Below are 16,652 nucleotides of genomic sequence, written 5' to 3'. Positions count from 1 at the left end.
TAAATTTCATCATTGACAATTAGTTGTTTCTTTGAAGCAAAAAGCTTCTGATTACAGAAATTTCTTATAGACAATAAAAGAATATATTATAACTTTTGTCCTTGTTTCTTTGTACCCAAAATACTCCAATCAATTTCCCTCTTTCTCTGCGAGGGGTTGACAATTTTACTAAGAAATAAGTTTTTTTTCCAACTCAACTATACTAAACAATCCTATTGCCACTTCAAATATATTGCACCTGCATTATGTATTTGTATACCAAACTTTGCAATTAAGAAGTCAAAAAGCATCATCAATCACAAACTGCAACTAAGACATAAAATATGATAAATAGGGCTCTAGCAATCGATGTTTTGGAATCTCATTTGATATAGAAGAGCTAGGCATCCACCAGAGGAACTTTTGTGTGGTTGCAGGTTAAGTCTACATATAGCATCTATTGCATTCCAAGCCCAATCTAAAAACTGAAAGCAGAACATATTATAATCAAGAATACCTCTCCAAAGAGGTTGGGCCCTTAGAATTTCCTTGTCTTGGCCAGATTTGAGGGAGTGAAACATCCTTATGTGCTACATAACCTGAAACAAAATAGCTTGAGGAACACACTACTTGAATTGCATTTAACTTGACTTCTTCGGCTTTTTCCATTGCTGTCCTGCCTGCTGAATGACAAGCGACGTAGAAATGGTCAGCACCATTAGTTCTGTTCCAATATGGATAATTTTGACTGATTTTAACAACATATGCCCTGATAAAATCTTGAATTCCACTAACGTTGACTCTTGGATCATGCCTCAACCTTGCAATAGAGAATGGCAGAAAAAAGAGATTAGCTTCTGTGGGATCATTTGTAATAAAATTACTTTGCATTAGAGCCTTCTTAAAGTAACTTTCACTAGCATAATTTCCTCTTGGCTTGAAATTGACAGGTAGAAAAATATTTGCAAAATTGTCTTCTGCTTTGTGTGGATATACATAAATTTTTAATTTCTTCTTCATCTCCTTATAATCTCGAAGAAAGACTGTTTGGTTATGGAATACATGTTCCTCATCTGCACCATTCTCCCCATCTGCACTAGAATGAGATTTTCTTGGTTAATGTATAAATTTTGAGGGAAAAACTAGAAGAAATAAAGTCTATAACAGATTTAACAAAACAAGCAGTTTCATGGAGAATTGTCGAATCATAAACAGAGAATATATTCTCCTGCATATTCAGGATAATCGTGCAGCATAAAATACAATCAAATCGATGTACAAGTTGCATAACCACTTCACATTATTTAACATTTACCAGATAATTTTTCTCTCTCATGCCCAAATCAGACGAGACTTTACTACCATTTATCTCAAGCACTAATATTTTAAATTACAGTGAAAATCCCATATACAAGACAGCTGTGAGCAATCCAGAACCCCACATAAGGAATGAATTTGGTGGATAAGTGCTGGTGTTGGCATGGTTTGGTGATTAAGTTGTGGTAACAGTAGCACATATAAGACTTGAAATGGTAATTTGTTTGCTGCTTTTGGATTTATGTGTGTTTTTGCATCAATGTTTTCAATCACTTTCCGTCATCCTGTTGAGTAATTATTGATCGGTTTCTGCAAATGTAATTATACTGCCATTGTTATAGGTGTGTTCAAAATGCAGATCCCAATCTCTTATAAATATAAGAGTAGGAGACATGTCTCTATGATTAATCATTATTAGTTAATATATATTAACAATATAAATCACAATATAACATGTGAATTATACATATAATATATATATATATATATATAATGTTGTATATATAGTATAATTATAATATTATATATATAATATATTATATCAACATTGTATGTTAAGATTAACTCAATCCAACTGTAGCTATAATCTTAACTTTGATATAGAACACATTATGCTCTTAAGTATATGAAGAGATATCATCTCAGTATGATATTCCTAGAATGGTATATTTAAGGATATCAACATAAATCCATCAACACACATATATTTACATATGGAATTTGCTTCAATTCACTATGAGGCTAAATTTCTAAACAGATCCATCATTAGGATGAAAGAGAGCACCCTTTCTCTCTCCCCTTCAACATCTTCCCCTCTTTTTTGAGAGTTAAGGTCAGCGACTTTCTTTCTCTTCTAATGCTCTCTTCATCTTGATGATAAATCACAAAGTGTGATCGAGACATTGATGCAAAAGCACTTGGGATGAGTGATCTATCGTTAGGATGAAAGAGAGCACCCTATCTCTCTCTCCTTCAACCTCTCCCCCTCTTTTTACAGAGTTAAGGTTTGCGACTTTCTTTCTTTTCTAATGCTTTATTCATCTTGATAATGGATCCCAGAGTGTGATCCAACCATTGAGCAAAACCACTCACACAATCAAATCCAGAAGCAGCATACAAATTATCTCATGGATTGTGGAAATCTATTCACTCTTACTTTAAATCATACAACAGGCATTTGACTCCTTAATACAATAGGAGACTGCATCAAACTCTTTGAACATGCAGGATTGAGATATTCAGGTCATGAATGCTGCAGCTTGAATTTATTTTTTATACTAGTAGTGATGCAAAGACTTACCAGCTGATTGTGGACAAGTGTCTTCAAAGTTCAAGGTCATAACTGCAAGCATTAAGGAAAAATGTTTAAACCAAATTTGCATGAAATTGGCAAATTGTGTAGTGCTAGATACGAGAGCCTGGTGAGACCATTTCTCAGCAAGAAAATCGGCATTGTTCAAACTAAGTTGAAACAGTTACAAATTACAATCAAACAACAAACTGAGTAGTCATATTCATTAAGCTCCAAGACCTCAAGAAGGCATTACACCGACGTCCTTGAGGTTTTCGTTAGTAGCTTCTTTTGAGAAAGCTATAAAGGGTTTCAAAGTAAATCCCCTACCTATTTAAAAACAGATTGATTAATTTAATCTTTGTTCATCTATCTGTGAGCAGCTATGAATGATTAACTACAAAATTATCTTTTTCCATACCTAATCCAAATGCTAAGCAACTAATAAAAAAGTTTTCAAATGCTATACAGTAGGATCAGAGCGCCATCGGTGAAGCATGCTGTCTGTCATATTGTATTTTTTAGCTTAAGTCTGTATTTTTTGAATAAGTTAGAAACGGTACTCCATTACATTAGAAAAACCAAATTACATCAAGAATTAAGTACTGTGAGGCTGACCCCTCCTATCGATATAAGAAATGTTAGCATCTCTGATTGCACCGAAAGTGAGATTGCGTACATATTCACTAAAAAACTTAGCATAATGATAGACTTGATTTATCTAAATAACTTCAAATATGAAGACTGCAGCACCAAAGACAAATGACTAATTCTTGACAACACAGATGTCATAATGAGCTTAGAGTTCTTGGCCTTAGGTAATGGCAGATATACTAAAAGTAGACCAAAAGGCAAAGATTTAACTCATTTTCAGCCTTAGTTGCAGTGTAAACACAGGACCAAGAGCTACAACATGGCCTATTAGGTTTGTGTATAAACTCAAGGGGAAAATCAAAACAAAATTATGTGTATCTAAATACCTATTCCTCAAAATGAATCCCTAAATAAGCATTTGTAATAATTTAACTTCACGCAACCAATCCAGTAAAAAGAGAATAATTCAGGGCAAAGTCCAGCATTGTCCAGGTCACAAACCCGAGACAAAGTTGGAATAATAATAAATACCCAATTCAGAAAAATAAACTATAACCAAATAAAATGCAGTAAAAGACCAATTAACATCCAGATTATGCATTTTTTGTAAGAGAGAAGTGTCTAACAGTCATACCACGTCGACTTCTCTTCTCCAAGTTCGTATGAGTCTTTACATTTGTCTGCCTGCAACTAGGTGCCAAATCTTTTATTACTTTTAACGTGTGAACTGTCAAAGAGCCTCCGTTACTTCTGTTCTTTGCCGAGGTTAGGACAATGCAGATAAGTATAAAACAAGAGCACGTCAATACTAGAGACACTACGACGCAATGCTCAGACCATAAGTATTGTTTAGAATGAGTTCTCACGGCCATGAAAGCTTTTGCTGTCTCTGAGAAGATCTGGCAAACATTATAAATAGTTCGTATCAGGCCTTCTTAATGCCCATCCACCTATTAAAGATTTCTCAAGACTCAATACTGCCATTTACAGGCGATACTGAAATACGATTACAGGCAACGGGATCCAGTAGGCCCCGATTTCTTCAGAGTTCATTTGAATATACGACGTATTGTTTCTGTTTTCAACTTCTTAAAGTACCCAGAGCAAACTTTCCAAACGTGAAAGGTGCAGATTCAAACCAAAGAACTTGGAGTGAATGTGCACCGTACTGTACAATTTTGCGCATACTTTAATCTCTTCCGCTTTTTCAGCTGTACTGGCATCTACGATCTCTTTGACACTCTAAAATTGTACTGTTTTTAGGAAAAAGCAATTGGGTTTATCAGATTCTCCAGAACTTCCGAATTTAGACTTCGTCAACGGAGTTGCAGTAAATGTTCAGGAAATGTATGTTCCCTAGCTAGTTGCGACTTGCAAGTCGACTCAGAAATACGGTATTCATCATAAATTCCATTTCCTAACTCCTCCAATAATAATGTTTTGCTTATTTCTGAATCTGTCGAACTTTCACGAAGGTCAATGGCTTTTTACACTTGTTGACTAGTGAGTTATTTATGTTAAAGTCATTTCTTAAGCGAGAGTTACTAATGTTACTCAGGTTTGCTCATTCCTTAGGCCCTGTATGGTTCCTGGAACACCATAGGAATAGGTATTGAAAATTAGAAGACGTTTTTAATTCTTTGTTTGGTTGGCGGAATTGGAATTGAGAATAGGATTACATATTCCTATTATAGCCCAAAATGAGCTTTTATCTAATTCCAAAAATACTTGTAATTGAAATGGAGAATAGGATTACAATTGAACTCTCACTCATTATTGAAGGTGCACCAATTTACATTGCTTTGCTGCTTTGTGTTACCGAGAGCGATTTCATATTGTCTGCCATTTATTTGCCTTACTATCTCTGTCATTTCTCTGTCTGCCATTTATTGCCAGCTATAGGATTATTTGCATAGCAGTGAATCTCGTGGGAACTATACAGCGTTCTGAGATAACATCTGGAGAAAGGAATGTCACAATGTTGTATATATGGCATTTGTCCCAAATATATAGATTGTATTTTCACAAGGTTGCTTAATCTTTCCATAATGCATTTCATCCTATATTTTAATGATGTCTTCTCAGTTTTGCAAGGTTTTAAAATAATCAACAATTTTGTTAAATGGAACCAGTGTCAGATATGAAGATATTTTTTGTTCAAGAGGCAATGCAGTCTCACTTGTAGTTCGCTTGACTTTGGTTGAGCCCAACTTCCTGGTGCCGGAAAACATAAATCTGTAGTGTTTAGTTGTTTGCAAAATTGAAAGCCCTCTCCATACTCTTCAAATAACGTTCAAAAGGGTAATCTACATAACTACCACAAGGCTTGCAAGTTGCAATCTTCACACATGCAATCTTTTCACATATTCTCAAATAAATTGCAATGAACCAAACAACACTGGAATACATATTTTCCATTCTCATTCCCCATGTCTATACCCATTCTCATTTTCAATTCTAATATTTAATCCCTATGCCTACAACCAAACGGGCCCTAAGAGCTCGTTGCTAGAATAGGAATAGAAAATTAGGAATATGTTTCGTATTTTCTGTTTGGTGCACTAAATTGGAATAGGGAATAGGAATACATATTCTCATTTTACCCCTAAAATGAGCATATGTCTATGCCAAAAAATACTTGTCATTGGAATAGCTATTCCTATTCTAATTTTTACTTTTGATTATTTGATTGAAATTTGAAATCCATTGAACCATTTGTTCATAGTCGCAGGGCATAGTGCATACTTTCTCTGCTTCACGACTCACAATTTAGCAGAGCTTTAGATGCCCGTTTGAAAAAAAATCGCAAGAAAATGTTCAAGTTTTGCCTTGCTTGGCTTTCAGAATGTTTTTCCCCGTCATATAAATTAATTTTGAGTGGCACACTGCAAATTGATCAATCAAAAACAAATGAAGGCATCTCCCCCACTGAGCATTGAACACTACACTCATCGTTTTTGAAGATAACACCAGGCCCCTTGTGTAGTTTGAAAGAAACACTCCTCCTCTGTTGACTTCATAACAGACCTCAGCTATGAATCGACTCCATTTTTCTTGGCCAACAGAGATAAAAAGGTTTGCAAGATAACTTGAACAATGCATGCGAATGTATAAACATTGCAACCCCATCTGTGTCTCTTGCATTTTTTAATATTTATAGAGGAGGAAGCAGAGGCAGCTGCTCATGTTGTGACCAAATTTTCAGAGATGTTGGGGAATAATAGGTGTCATGATCGATTCCTCTGTCATGTACACACATTCAAACCCTAGCAAGAAAGCATCACATTCCAATTTCTATTTTGTCTAGCCAAACAGAGAAAACAAATTTCTATTCCAAATTAACAATTCCAAAATAGCAATTCATATCCCCGCAACCAAATGGGCCCTAAATGTCTCATATGATCTTAACTAGGATCTTTTTCAAACATTATTATATTATTAAAATAGTAAACGTTAGAAGCAATGTTGTCATTCTTATTGTTTTTATAATAAAAGAGGGTCAGTGTGGTTATGAAACAATAGAACTAGCGCATGAATAGCACATTAACAACATTTAGCACATTCACAACAAACAAGAGCAACCCTACTTTTACTTCTATAAAAAAAAAATGAATCTAGTGCAAAGTATTATTTGCATAAAAGTCTTTATTTTGAAAGTAAATATAAACCTTTGCCACATAAAGCGAGGACTACCAATCTTGATTACAAATTTTAAAAAGTCATCCAAGCTTCTGGTAACCAAAAAGTAGAACTTAACATAAATTATAAAAACTAGTTTTCAACACTTTCACCATTTCACTTACGTTGTCCTACATTTTGTCACCACAAAATGTAGGTAACAATATGAAACTTTTTCAAATTAATTTCATTTTTTTGTAAGTTTAATTCATTATTTAATTGGTTAGTATTGATCAATCAATCAAGTCCAATTTGCGTAATGAACTTGTAATGCCCCACCAAAGGATCCAAAGAATTAACCTAAAGTTTCACTAAGTTTGGTAGAAGTTTGGCAGCATTTTTTTTTAAATCATGAAAGATAAACTATTCATATCAAACACATAGTAGCGGAAGTAATAACATACATACAGCGAAAAACATTCATAACAAGTTACATTTCTTAAGGATCCTTTAACGTTGAGTCACATCTAAATTAACTATTAATGAATCCATCTAATACAAAATCCACATGAAATAATAATGAAAAGTCCAATGTTCTTAAATTACACATTTGTTCTGAATGCCTCTTGGCAATTAAATTTGGAATGCTCAATCATCCACTGTACATGACACAGGGTACGAAAGGCTTAAAAGAATATACACATGTGAAAATGAAGTACATCATCCTATTCTAAATCCATGATAAAAATGAAACCACATGTCATACATGATACATCATCACAAAAGATATAAACATCCATCATAACAGATAACCATAAATCACAAACATCACTAACTAAGTGCATGGTTCCTTCCAACCGTTAATAGCATCATTAGTCGACCATCGTGGATCCTAGCCATCCCTCCGTGCATAACATTCCAAATCACATAAGAGATCATCGGTATTAACATAGTAGAAATGTCACTCCTAAATCATACTACATCATATGCAGAAAGAAATCTAACATGCAAGATAAAGCATAAGATAACATCATCTAATAGATGCAAATCATCAATATAAGGATACGTGTCCATCATCATAAACCAAGAACGAAATGAAGATAAATGCCAACAAATAATGCTCCAACCACGGTGTCTCAGACGGATCTCAAATGGTAAGAGTGAAAAAGCACTACCACCCAACCACGTGGAACCTAAATGGTCCACTCCCACTGCACTGAGGAGATAATCTCAAGTCCCAAACAGGTTATCAAAATCACATAACATAAATACTCCCTAAGTCCAGGAATCCTAAAAGTATACTAACTCAAAGGTTCCAATCACAAAATGACATCTAATCCTAGAGGCACACAAAGACATGTAGGAAACCTACTATGCAAGCAGGAAAGTGTCATCACATGGATCACGCTAGAGTTACCTTGGCAGTCTCTCAATAGACCCCGGCCCCCTAGTGATCCTTATGCGGCCACTAGTATCCTCTCATACAGACGAGAAATACTAAGGAATGCAAGGTCACAACCAAGCATTCTCTCTACTCTCATCCTAGTCTGTACTAGCACTCGAGGCATGGACAAGAACATACAATTATCTTATTAGGTTCATTTAATCCCCATTTAGTGTAAATGTTTTCACTTATTAAAAGAACTTACAATGAGTTACCCTAGCAGCCACTTAGGGCTCGGGCCCCCATTGCAAGCCACTTCCCGACACTGCAAGTAGATAAGCTACCCTAAGCTCATGGAATCATAAAATAAAATACGAAAAACCCACTGTAGCAAAACACATACAAAATCAAATCAAAAAGGTTAATATCACGAATTACGCCATTTGACACATTCAAAGGGTACTCAACTCAGATACTTGTCCTAATTTCCAATTAGGACAAAAGGCTTAAAGGGTTTGGATTTGGACTTGTTAATTTATCTCCCCTCTCTTACCATTGAGATAATGTGATAAGGTATGCTCATCTTGACAATTTAGAGAAATCGATACCCGGTACCTGCAACCTGCATAAAAACCATGCAGGTACATACTATATATATATGCTAAGTTAAACAGGCAATGGCAGGAAGTGGTGCATTGTGTAGATCCTGACTAGCAAGTGACTATGACTCCCTTCCTTAACCACATCAAAAACGTCATCCAAGAACAAACACACACACCATACACATGCAAGTATGGGGTAAGTATCCATAAGAAAACACATGTGATAATAAACCATCTAACTAATCAATAACTGAAAATAATGTAATAATCATCATGCATACATGAAATGTAGAGTCTAAGTAATCACATTGTATATTAACTGAATCTGAAACGATATCTGATAATCTCAAAACAATGTTGCTAACCATCAACATAAAACTAGCCCTAAAAAGAGTTCAACAATGATAACAAAAATGCGACCTAGGGGCAGGCACTACATCCACCCCCCCTAGAATTAAGCTTACTCCTGGAAACCTGCAAGAATGAAAAACTAAGATACTCACTATGCGGGTTCCATTGAACCCTTTCCCCCTGTAGGGGAATATGATTCCACTGGTGACACTACAACACACTTAGAGCAATATGATTTTGGGTTAATGATAAACCGAAAATCATATCGATCCAACATTCATTCTTTTAACAAATACTAAAATAGATCCCCTAATACATTCTAAACAAGAGCAACATAATGCTCACAAAGATAATCAAAGGCATACTACCTTAAAACATAGATGAAAGATACATGTTTTGCAACTAGAATGAGTTTCAATTTTTAGTTTTGCCCATGTTTAGGTTTTCAGTATAATTTCAATTTTGAAACCTAAGTGTTGAAGTATGAAAAAATATGCAAGTAACAGTTTAGGTTCTGTTTCAGTTCACCTAGTTTCAAGTTTTCAGTTTGAAAGAGATACACATGATAGTTCAAAGTTTTCACTTTGTTTAACTAGTTAACAACTAGTGGCATTCCAATATACCCAGAGCTCCAAATGTTGAAACTTGGGCTCTGATACCAAATGTAATGCCCCGCCAAAGGATCCAAAGAATTAACTTAAAGTTTCACTAGGTTTGGTAGCATTTTTTTTTTCAAATCATGAAAGATAAACCATTCATATCAAACACATAGTAGCAGAAGTAATAACATACATACAACTAAAAACATTCATAACAAGTTACATTTCTTAAGGATCTCTTAACGTTGAGTCACATCTAAATTAACTATTAATGAATCCATCTAATACAACATCCACATGAAATAATAATGAAAAGTCCAATGTTCTTAAATTACACATTTGTTCTGAATGCTTCTTGGCAATTAAATTTGGAATGCTCAATCATCCACTGTACATGACACAGGGTACGAAAGGCTTAAAAGAATATACACATGTGAAAATGAAGTACATCATCCTATTCTAAATCCATGATGAAAATGAAACCACATGTCGTACATGATACATCATCAAAAAAGATATAAACATCCATCATAATAGATAACCATAAATCACAAACATCACTAACTAAGTACACGGTTCCTCCCAACCATTAATAGCATCATTAGACCATCATGGATCCTAGCCATCCCTCTGTGCGTAACATTCCAAATCACCGAAGGGATCATCGATATTAACATAGTAGAAATGTCACTCCTAAATCATACTACATCATATCCAGAAAGAAATTTAACATGCAAGATAAAGCATAAGATAACATCATCTAACAGATGCAAATCATCAATATAAGGATACATGTCCATCATCATAAATCGAGAACAAAATGAAGATAAATGCCAACAAAGGATGCTCCAGCCACGGTGTCTTAGACGGATCTCAAATGGTAAGAGTGAAAAAGAACTACCACCCAACCATGTGGAACCTAAATGGTCCACTCCCACCGCGCTGAGGAGATAATCTCAAGTCCCAAATAGGTTATCAAAATCACATAGCATAAATACTCTCTAAGTCCAAGAATCCTAAAAGTATACTAACTCAAAGGTTCCAATCACAAAATGGCATCTAATCCTAGAGGCACATAAAGACATGTAGGAAACCTACTATGCAAGCGAGAAAGTGTCATCGCACGAATCACGCTAGAGTTACCCTAGCAGTCTCTCAATAGACCCCGACCCCCTAGTGATCCCTATGCGGCCACTAGTATCCTCTCATATAGACGAGGCATACTACAGAATGCAAAGTCGCGACCAAGCATTCTCTCTACTCCCATCCTAGTCTGTACTAGCACTCGAGGCATGAGTGAGAACATACAATTATCTTATTAGGTTCATTTAATCCCCATTTAGTGTAAATGTGTTCACTTATTAAAACAACTTACAATGAGTTACCCTGGCAGCCACTTAGAGCCCTAGCCCCCATTGCAAGTCACTTCCTGACACTACAAGTAGATAACCTACCCTAAGCTCATGGAATTATAAAATAAAATACGAAAAACTCACTATAGCAAAACACATACAAAATCAAACCAAAAGGGTTAATATCATGAATTACATCATCTGACGCATTCAGAGGGTACTCAATTCAGATACTTGTCCTAATTTCCAATTAGGACAAATGGCTTAAAGGGTTGGGATTTGGACTTGAGAATTTATCTCCCCTCTCTTACCATTGAGATAATGTGATAGGGTACGTTCATCTTGGCAATTCGGGGAAGTCAATACCTGGTACCTACAACCTGCATAAAAACCATGCATGTACATATACATATACATATACATATACATATACATATACATTTACATTTACATATACATATATATATATATATATACATATACATATACATACACACACACACACACACACACACACACACACACACACACACACACACATGCTAAGCTAAATAGGCAATGGTATGAAGTGGTGCATCGTGTAGATCCTGACTAGTAGATGACTACGACTCCCTTCCTTAACCACATCAGAAACGCCATCCAAGAACAAACATACACACACCATACACATGCAAGTATGGGGTAAGTATCCATAAGAAAATACATGTGATAATAAACCATCTAACTAATCAATAACTGAAAATAATGTAATAATCATCATGCATACATGAAATGTAGAGTCTAAATAATGACATCGTATATTAACTGAATCTAAAACGATATCTGATAATCTCAAAACAATGCTGCTAATCATCAACATAAAACTAGCCCTAAAAAGAGTTCGGCAATGATAACAAAAATGCGACCTAGGGGCAGGCACTACAGAACTCTTTTGTTGAAGGCTTCATCAAGTCTTTTTAGTTTTTCTATTTGTTAGGCCTATACTTGATTTTTGAAGCCTTCAACATCCTTTTTCGTGTTTTGAGTGTGTTTGTTAGTTTTTGGTATTTTGTTTTTGCTCAAATCATTGCTTTCAATTTTCTCTTTGATTTGATCTATTTTAAGGCTTAATCAGAGTTAGCAATCAAAAGATATGATCACTTTAGTGCCCAAAAGGTGGACTCTCCAAGTGCAACTGCATAATTTAAAATATCATGGTATATTTTAATGTAGACATTCCATTTTTTGAAAAAGATAACATAAATCACTTTATGTTATGTTTTTAAGTTACTTTATTCATTTGAATTTTTCACTTAAAGTAACTATAGTGCACTTTATATTGTATTTTTAAGTTGAGTTGTTTTTTAATTTTTCACTTAAATGACTATATTAACTATATAGTTTGATTTAATTTTTTAATTTTAATTCAAAACATCTTAGTAAATATTACTTTTTGAATGACATTTGCACATTATATGTTAAAATATATAGTGTAAATATTATTTATGACCTAATTAAGTGATATTTCTTCAAAAATTAATTAAACATATGCTTAATTAATCATTTAAGTTGTGCAAATATGTCTTTTAACCCATTTGCATGTAAAATACACAAATTCTCCTAGAGAATGTATTTTTGAACTAAAGGCATGTAAATGCCTTTCACTTAAAATATGCAATGAGCCTTCTAGAGTGAGCAATGCACATTCAAATTTTTAAAATGTGCAATGCTCCTCCAAGAGCGTGTTTTGCACCTTGAGGTCATTCATCAAATATATTATAAATGTGCAATGGAACTCTAAGAGTGTGTTTTACATGGGTAAGTCATATCCATGTTTTTAAAAATGTGTAATAGCACTCCAAGAGTGTTTTTGACCAAATGCACATTTTAAAACATGCAAACACTCATCAAGGATGTGTTTGGCATGAAAAGATCAAACACATGCATTTTAAAACATGTAATCTCTCCTAGAGAATGTTATTTTCCTTTGGATACATGCAAATGCCATTATAGAACCCAATTTTGAAGATTGGAGGGCAAAACTCCATGTTCTTACTCCCTAAGAACACATTTTTCTTTAAAAAAAACCCAAATCTGCCCAAAACATAGCTCAAAATCATCAAGATCAAGGTTTTTTTTACCTCTTTGGTCATTTCCATGCATCTAATATTGGTATTCATCAAGAAAACATTGCATTTTATGGAGATTTGAAGCCACATTTTCATTGAAAAATGTTCATTTTATGTGATTTTTTATCATAGTTTTTACTAAAGAGGAATTGTTTGGGCTTTTTGATTCATGTTATAAATCATACAGATAGCCCTCGAGTGTTATTGTGGTTCCACAATGCACGACCCATTTTTTATCTCACAAATGGGAACACCCCCCCTCCCCTTTTATTTTTTCGTGGCTTCTTTTATCTCCTTGATCTATCCAATTATGATCACTTCTAAGAGACCTTGATGATCAAGAGGCTCTAGGTCATGTTGGGTAGGTTTTTTTGGTAAGTATTGCTAATTTCATTTTGTGTTGACTTCCGAGTTTTTGTCTAAAGTATTTCTTTTTCTGAGTCTTTCATTTTTCATTCAGAGAGCATGATGGTGACCTTTAGGATCCATTAGAATTAGCATAGATTCATAGCTAAGATCATAACTAGGTTAATTCAGTTATTGTTTTCATTGAAGTGATACTGATAATGGCATTGCATGTGTAGATTTAACACATGCACCTTAGGATTTCAAATCGAAGAAGCATAGGGAGCTCAAGTCCATACCAATTTTGGACTATAAGGAGGCATAAATCGTTAGAAAAATCTTAAATAATTATTTAGGAGTGTTCATAGACCTCATATGAGCAAAATGTTAGAAGTGTTTCCAAATCTAGGAGCTTTGATTATTTGGTGATTTTTTCATTGAGACCTTGCAAGGTCCCTCATGTCCTCAAGGTTCGTAGGTACACAAATGGGCTTAAATCATTAGAAAAAATTGAAATAAATACATAGGAGTGCTCCTAGACCCATTTGAGAAAAACCCAGAAATCATTTTCAAATGTTGGAATTTTGATTTTATGACAATTTGCTCACCAAGGGACCTTGCAAAAATTGTCCTCCATGTCCCCAAGGTGCACAAGTGTGCAAATGGACTAAATCATCACAAAAATGAGAAAAAATACATGTGAGTGCTCCCAAACCCATTTGAGCAAAACCCAAATACCATTTTTAAATTTGGGAATTTGCTCACTTGTGAGGCCATGCAAAGTCCTCCATGTCCCCAAGGTGATAAGGTGTGTAAATGGGCATAAATCATTAGAAAAATGAGAAATAAATACACTTGAGTGCTCCAAGACCCTATTTGAGAAAAACCTAGAAATCAAATTTCAAATCTTGGAACTTTAATTTTTTGGTAATCTATGCACCTTGCATAGGTCCGCAAGGCATGTAGGTGCATAGTTTTGAAGTCTTGAATGTGTGGATGTGTAAGGTCCCTATGGCGAGCATGTCTACAATTTTGAAGTCTTGAAGATGCACAAGTGTAAGGTCCCCCAAGGTCTACAAGGTGTGCAAGTGCACAGGTGTGCAGGTTTGCAACTCCATAATTTTGAAGTTTTAAATAAGACTCATTTTTTACTCCATATCTTTGGAAGTGCACAACTCTACAACTCCACAAGTGTGATGATTTCAGACAGCTTATAGTCATACCAATAATTAACTACTAGTTTCTAAATTTGGCATTTTCATGCACCAAAAGCTCATTTTTTTGTCTCAACAGTCGTTAAATGATACATATGCATAGAGAAGGTCAAGTTGCTAGTTTTGGAAGGCTCCCAAGCTCTAGCTACCATTCAGAGATGTCTCCCTTATTTCTTCTTTCTCTCTTTATAGTTTTGAGTAATGTAAAGGCCCATGCACCATTTAATTGATGAAAATAAGTACAAGCCTACTTAGTATCATATTAGGGGTTAGTTTATATATATTTAGCTTTATTTTAAGAGTTTTAGCATAAACTTTGCATGGGAAAAACCCTAGCTCCAAAAATCTCATAAAGGAGAGTGTTCACTATAAATACAAGATGTAATAGGTATTCAAGGCTAGCATTTTATGTAATAAAGTATGATATTGATGCTCTCATTCTATGCGGAGTGACTCTTTCTAGAATGTGCATTCTCTTTGTGAATTAATAGTTCCTGAATAATGAAGAAGCTAATAGTCTCATTATTTTGGAATGCTTGTGCGATTTTAGTTTTTGGATTTTTTTCATGATTAAGTGCATAATACCCCTGCAGTGATGAATAGGAGAAGGGGATTTCTACACATATGTTCATAGAAATTTTTCTCATGTGTGTGCAATTTCATAGCTATATGATTTGATGAGTTGTGAAAAATATACTATCTTACAAAGTTCCATTGGTGATTGCATTATGGTTGCATTGCTTCTAATTTTGTTATTTTCTTACCATCCGCTTTGAAGATTTAATTCACAAAGGTGTTTCCATTGTGGCTTATGTCTATTTAGATTTCATTTTTTAGAAAAAAAAATTATCCTCTCATTATGTCATATCTTTACAATTTGATTTGCAACCCCCTAGTTAGATTAGAAATTCATATTAGTTGCATGTGAAAATTGCATTCATTAAAAAATATGGACATACAAAAATGCTATTTTCCATTAATTATTTTCCAAGTTTCACAGAATTATAGATTTGACTATAGAAAATTGACAAAGGCGTCCTCATGAACATAAACATTTATCTTGAATTGAGCTACCCAGTCAACTCAAAAATATCCTCTCAAAACCTTGGAGTTGATATTTTATTGACATTTCAAGAGAGAGATTCTCACAAATTTCTGCCATTGTCATCATGCAATTACTTTACTCAACAAAAGTATCGCTAGAAGGAGGGCCTAAACCCAATTTGCAATTTGAAATTTTGTGAAAGATGGAAAAAAAACTATTTTTTCCTTCTCCCCATGCAAATTTGAACAAGTATCATCACCAACTAAGGGGAGAACTCCAAATTCATTCCACCCCTTCCAATTCCATTACCTCCATCTCTATTTTGACACTCACATAACACTTCTATGTAAACACCTTATCCTTCCGCCAATGTGTCAACTGTCCAAATATAGCCACCACCACATCATGCACAATTACTTTTTTTGCTAGTGCCCAAAGTTTACCATTGAACCTAACTGGTCTATTTCATGATCTACCAAAGAATCTTGAGAAATATTTTCCATTCTTTTTGTATAGAGAGTCACAAACATTAGAATAACACATTTGTACCTTGAAAATTTGTAACTACAAGGACATTGCACATCAAGATGTGGCTTGTCATCTATTTCCATGCACTTTGGGAGAGTTCACATTTAAGTGGTAGATCAATCTATTGTGAGCATCAATCGCATATTGGAACTCTTTTGATAGCAAGTTCCTAGCACAATTCAAGGTCTACATTGATCCAACTATCCTACACAACTAGTTTCTATCTATCAAAAGGGACCCCCAAGAAACTATTTCCAGGTTCAATCATCATTTCTATTTGATGTACCAATAAATGTAGTCCCCTTATACATTACCACTTGAGGCT

The 16,652-nt window shown here is 34.5% G+C and overlaps 1 protein-coding gene across 2 annotated transcripts in view; it reads right to left on the bottom strand.

The window, feature by feature from the left end:
* The window catches only part of LOC149553305 (putative glycosyltransferase At5g03795), a 110,929-nt gene extending 106,287 nt beyond the window's left edge, over positions 1-4,642 (bottom strand). The window contains exons 1-3 of one of the 2 annotated variants that reach the window (XM_089788770.1): positions 3,816-4,583; positions 864-1,070; positions 497-662 (exon numbers count right to left, since the gene is read on the bottom strand). In XM_089788770.1, the coding sequence (XP_089644896.1) occupies positions 497-662; positions 864-1,070; positions 3,816-4,053 (611 nt within the window). In that variant the 5' untranslated portion in view covers positions 4,054-4,583. Of the gene's footprint in view, positions 1-496; positions 1,071-3,815 lie in introns of both variants that reach the window. The other variant, XM_089788769.1, reaches the window with a different exon arrangement.
* Positions 4,643-16,652: the final 12,010 nt, after the last annotated feature.

This window comes from Cupressus sempervirens, chromosome 6 (genome assembly GCF_028749045.1).
Source record: "Cupressus sempervirens isolate cs-2001-9-10 chromosome 6, ASM2874904v1, whole genome shotgun sequence".
NCBI classification, from domain to species: Eukaryota; Viridiplantae; Streptophyta; class Pinopsida; order Cupressales; family Cupressaceae; genus Cupressus; species Cupressus sempervirens.
The sequence above is the reverse complement of the archived record's forward strand: the minus strand, read 5'-3'. Positions and strand labels throughout refer to the sequence as shown.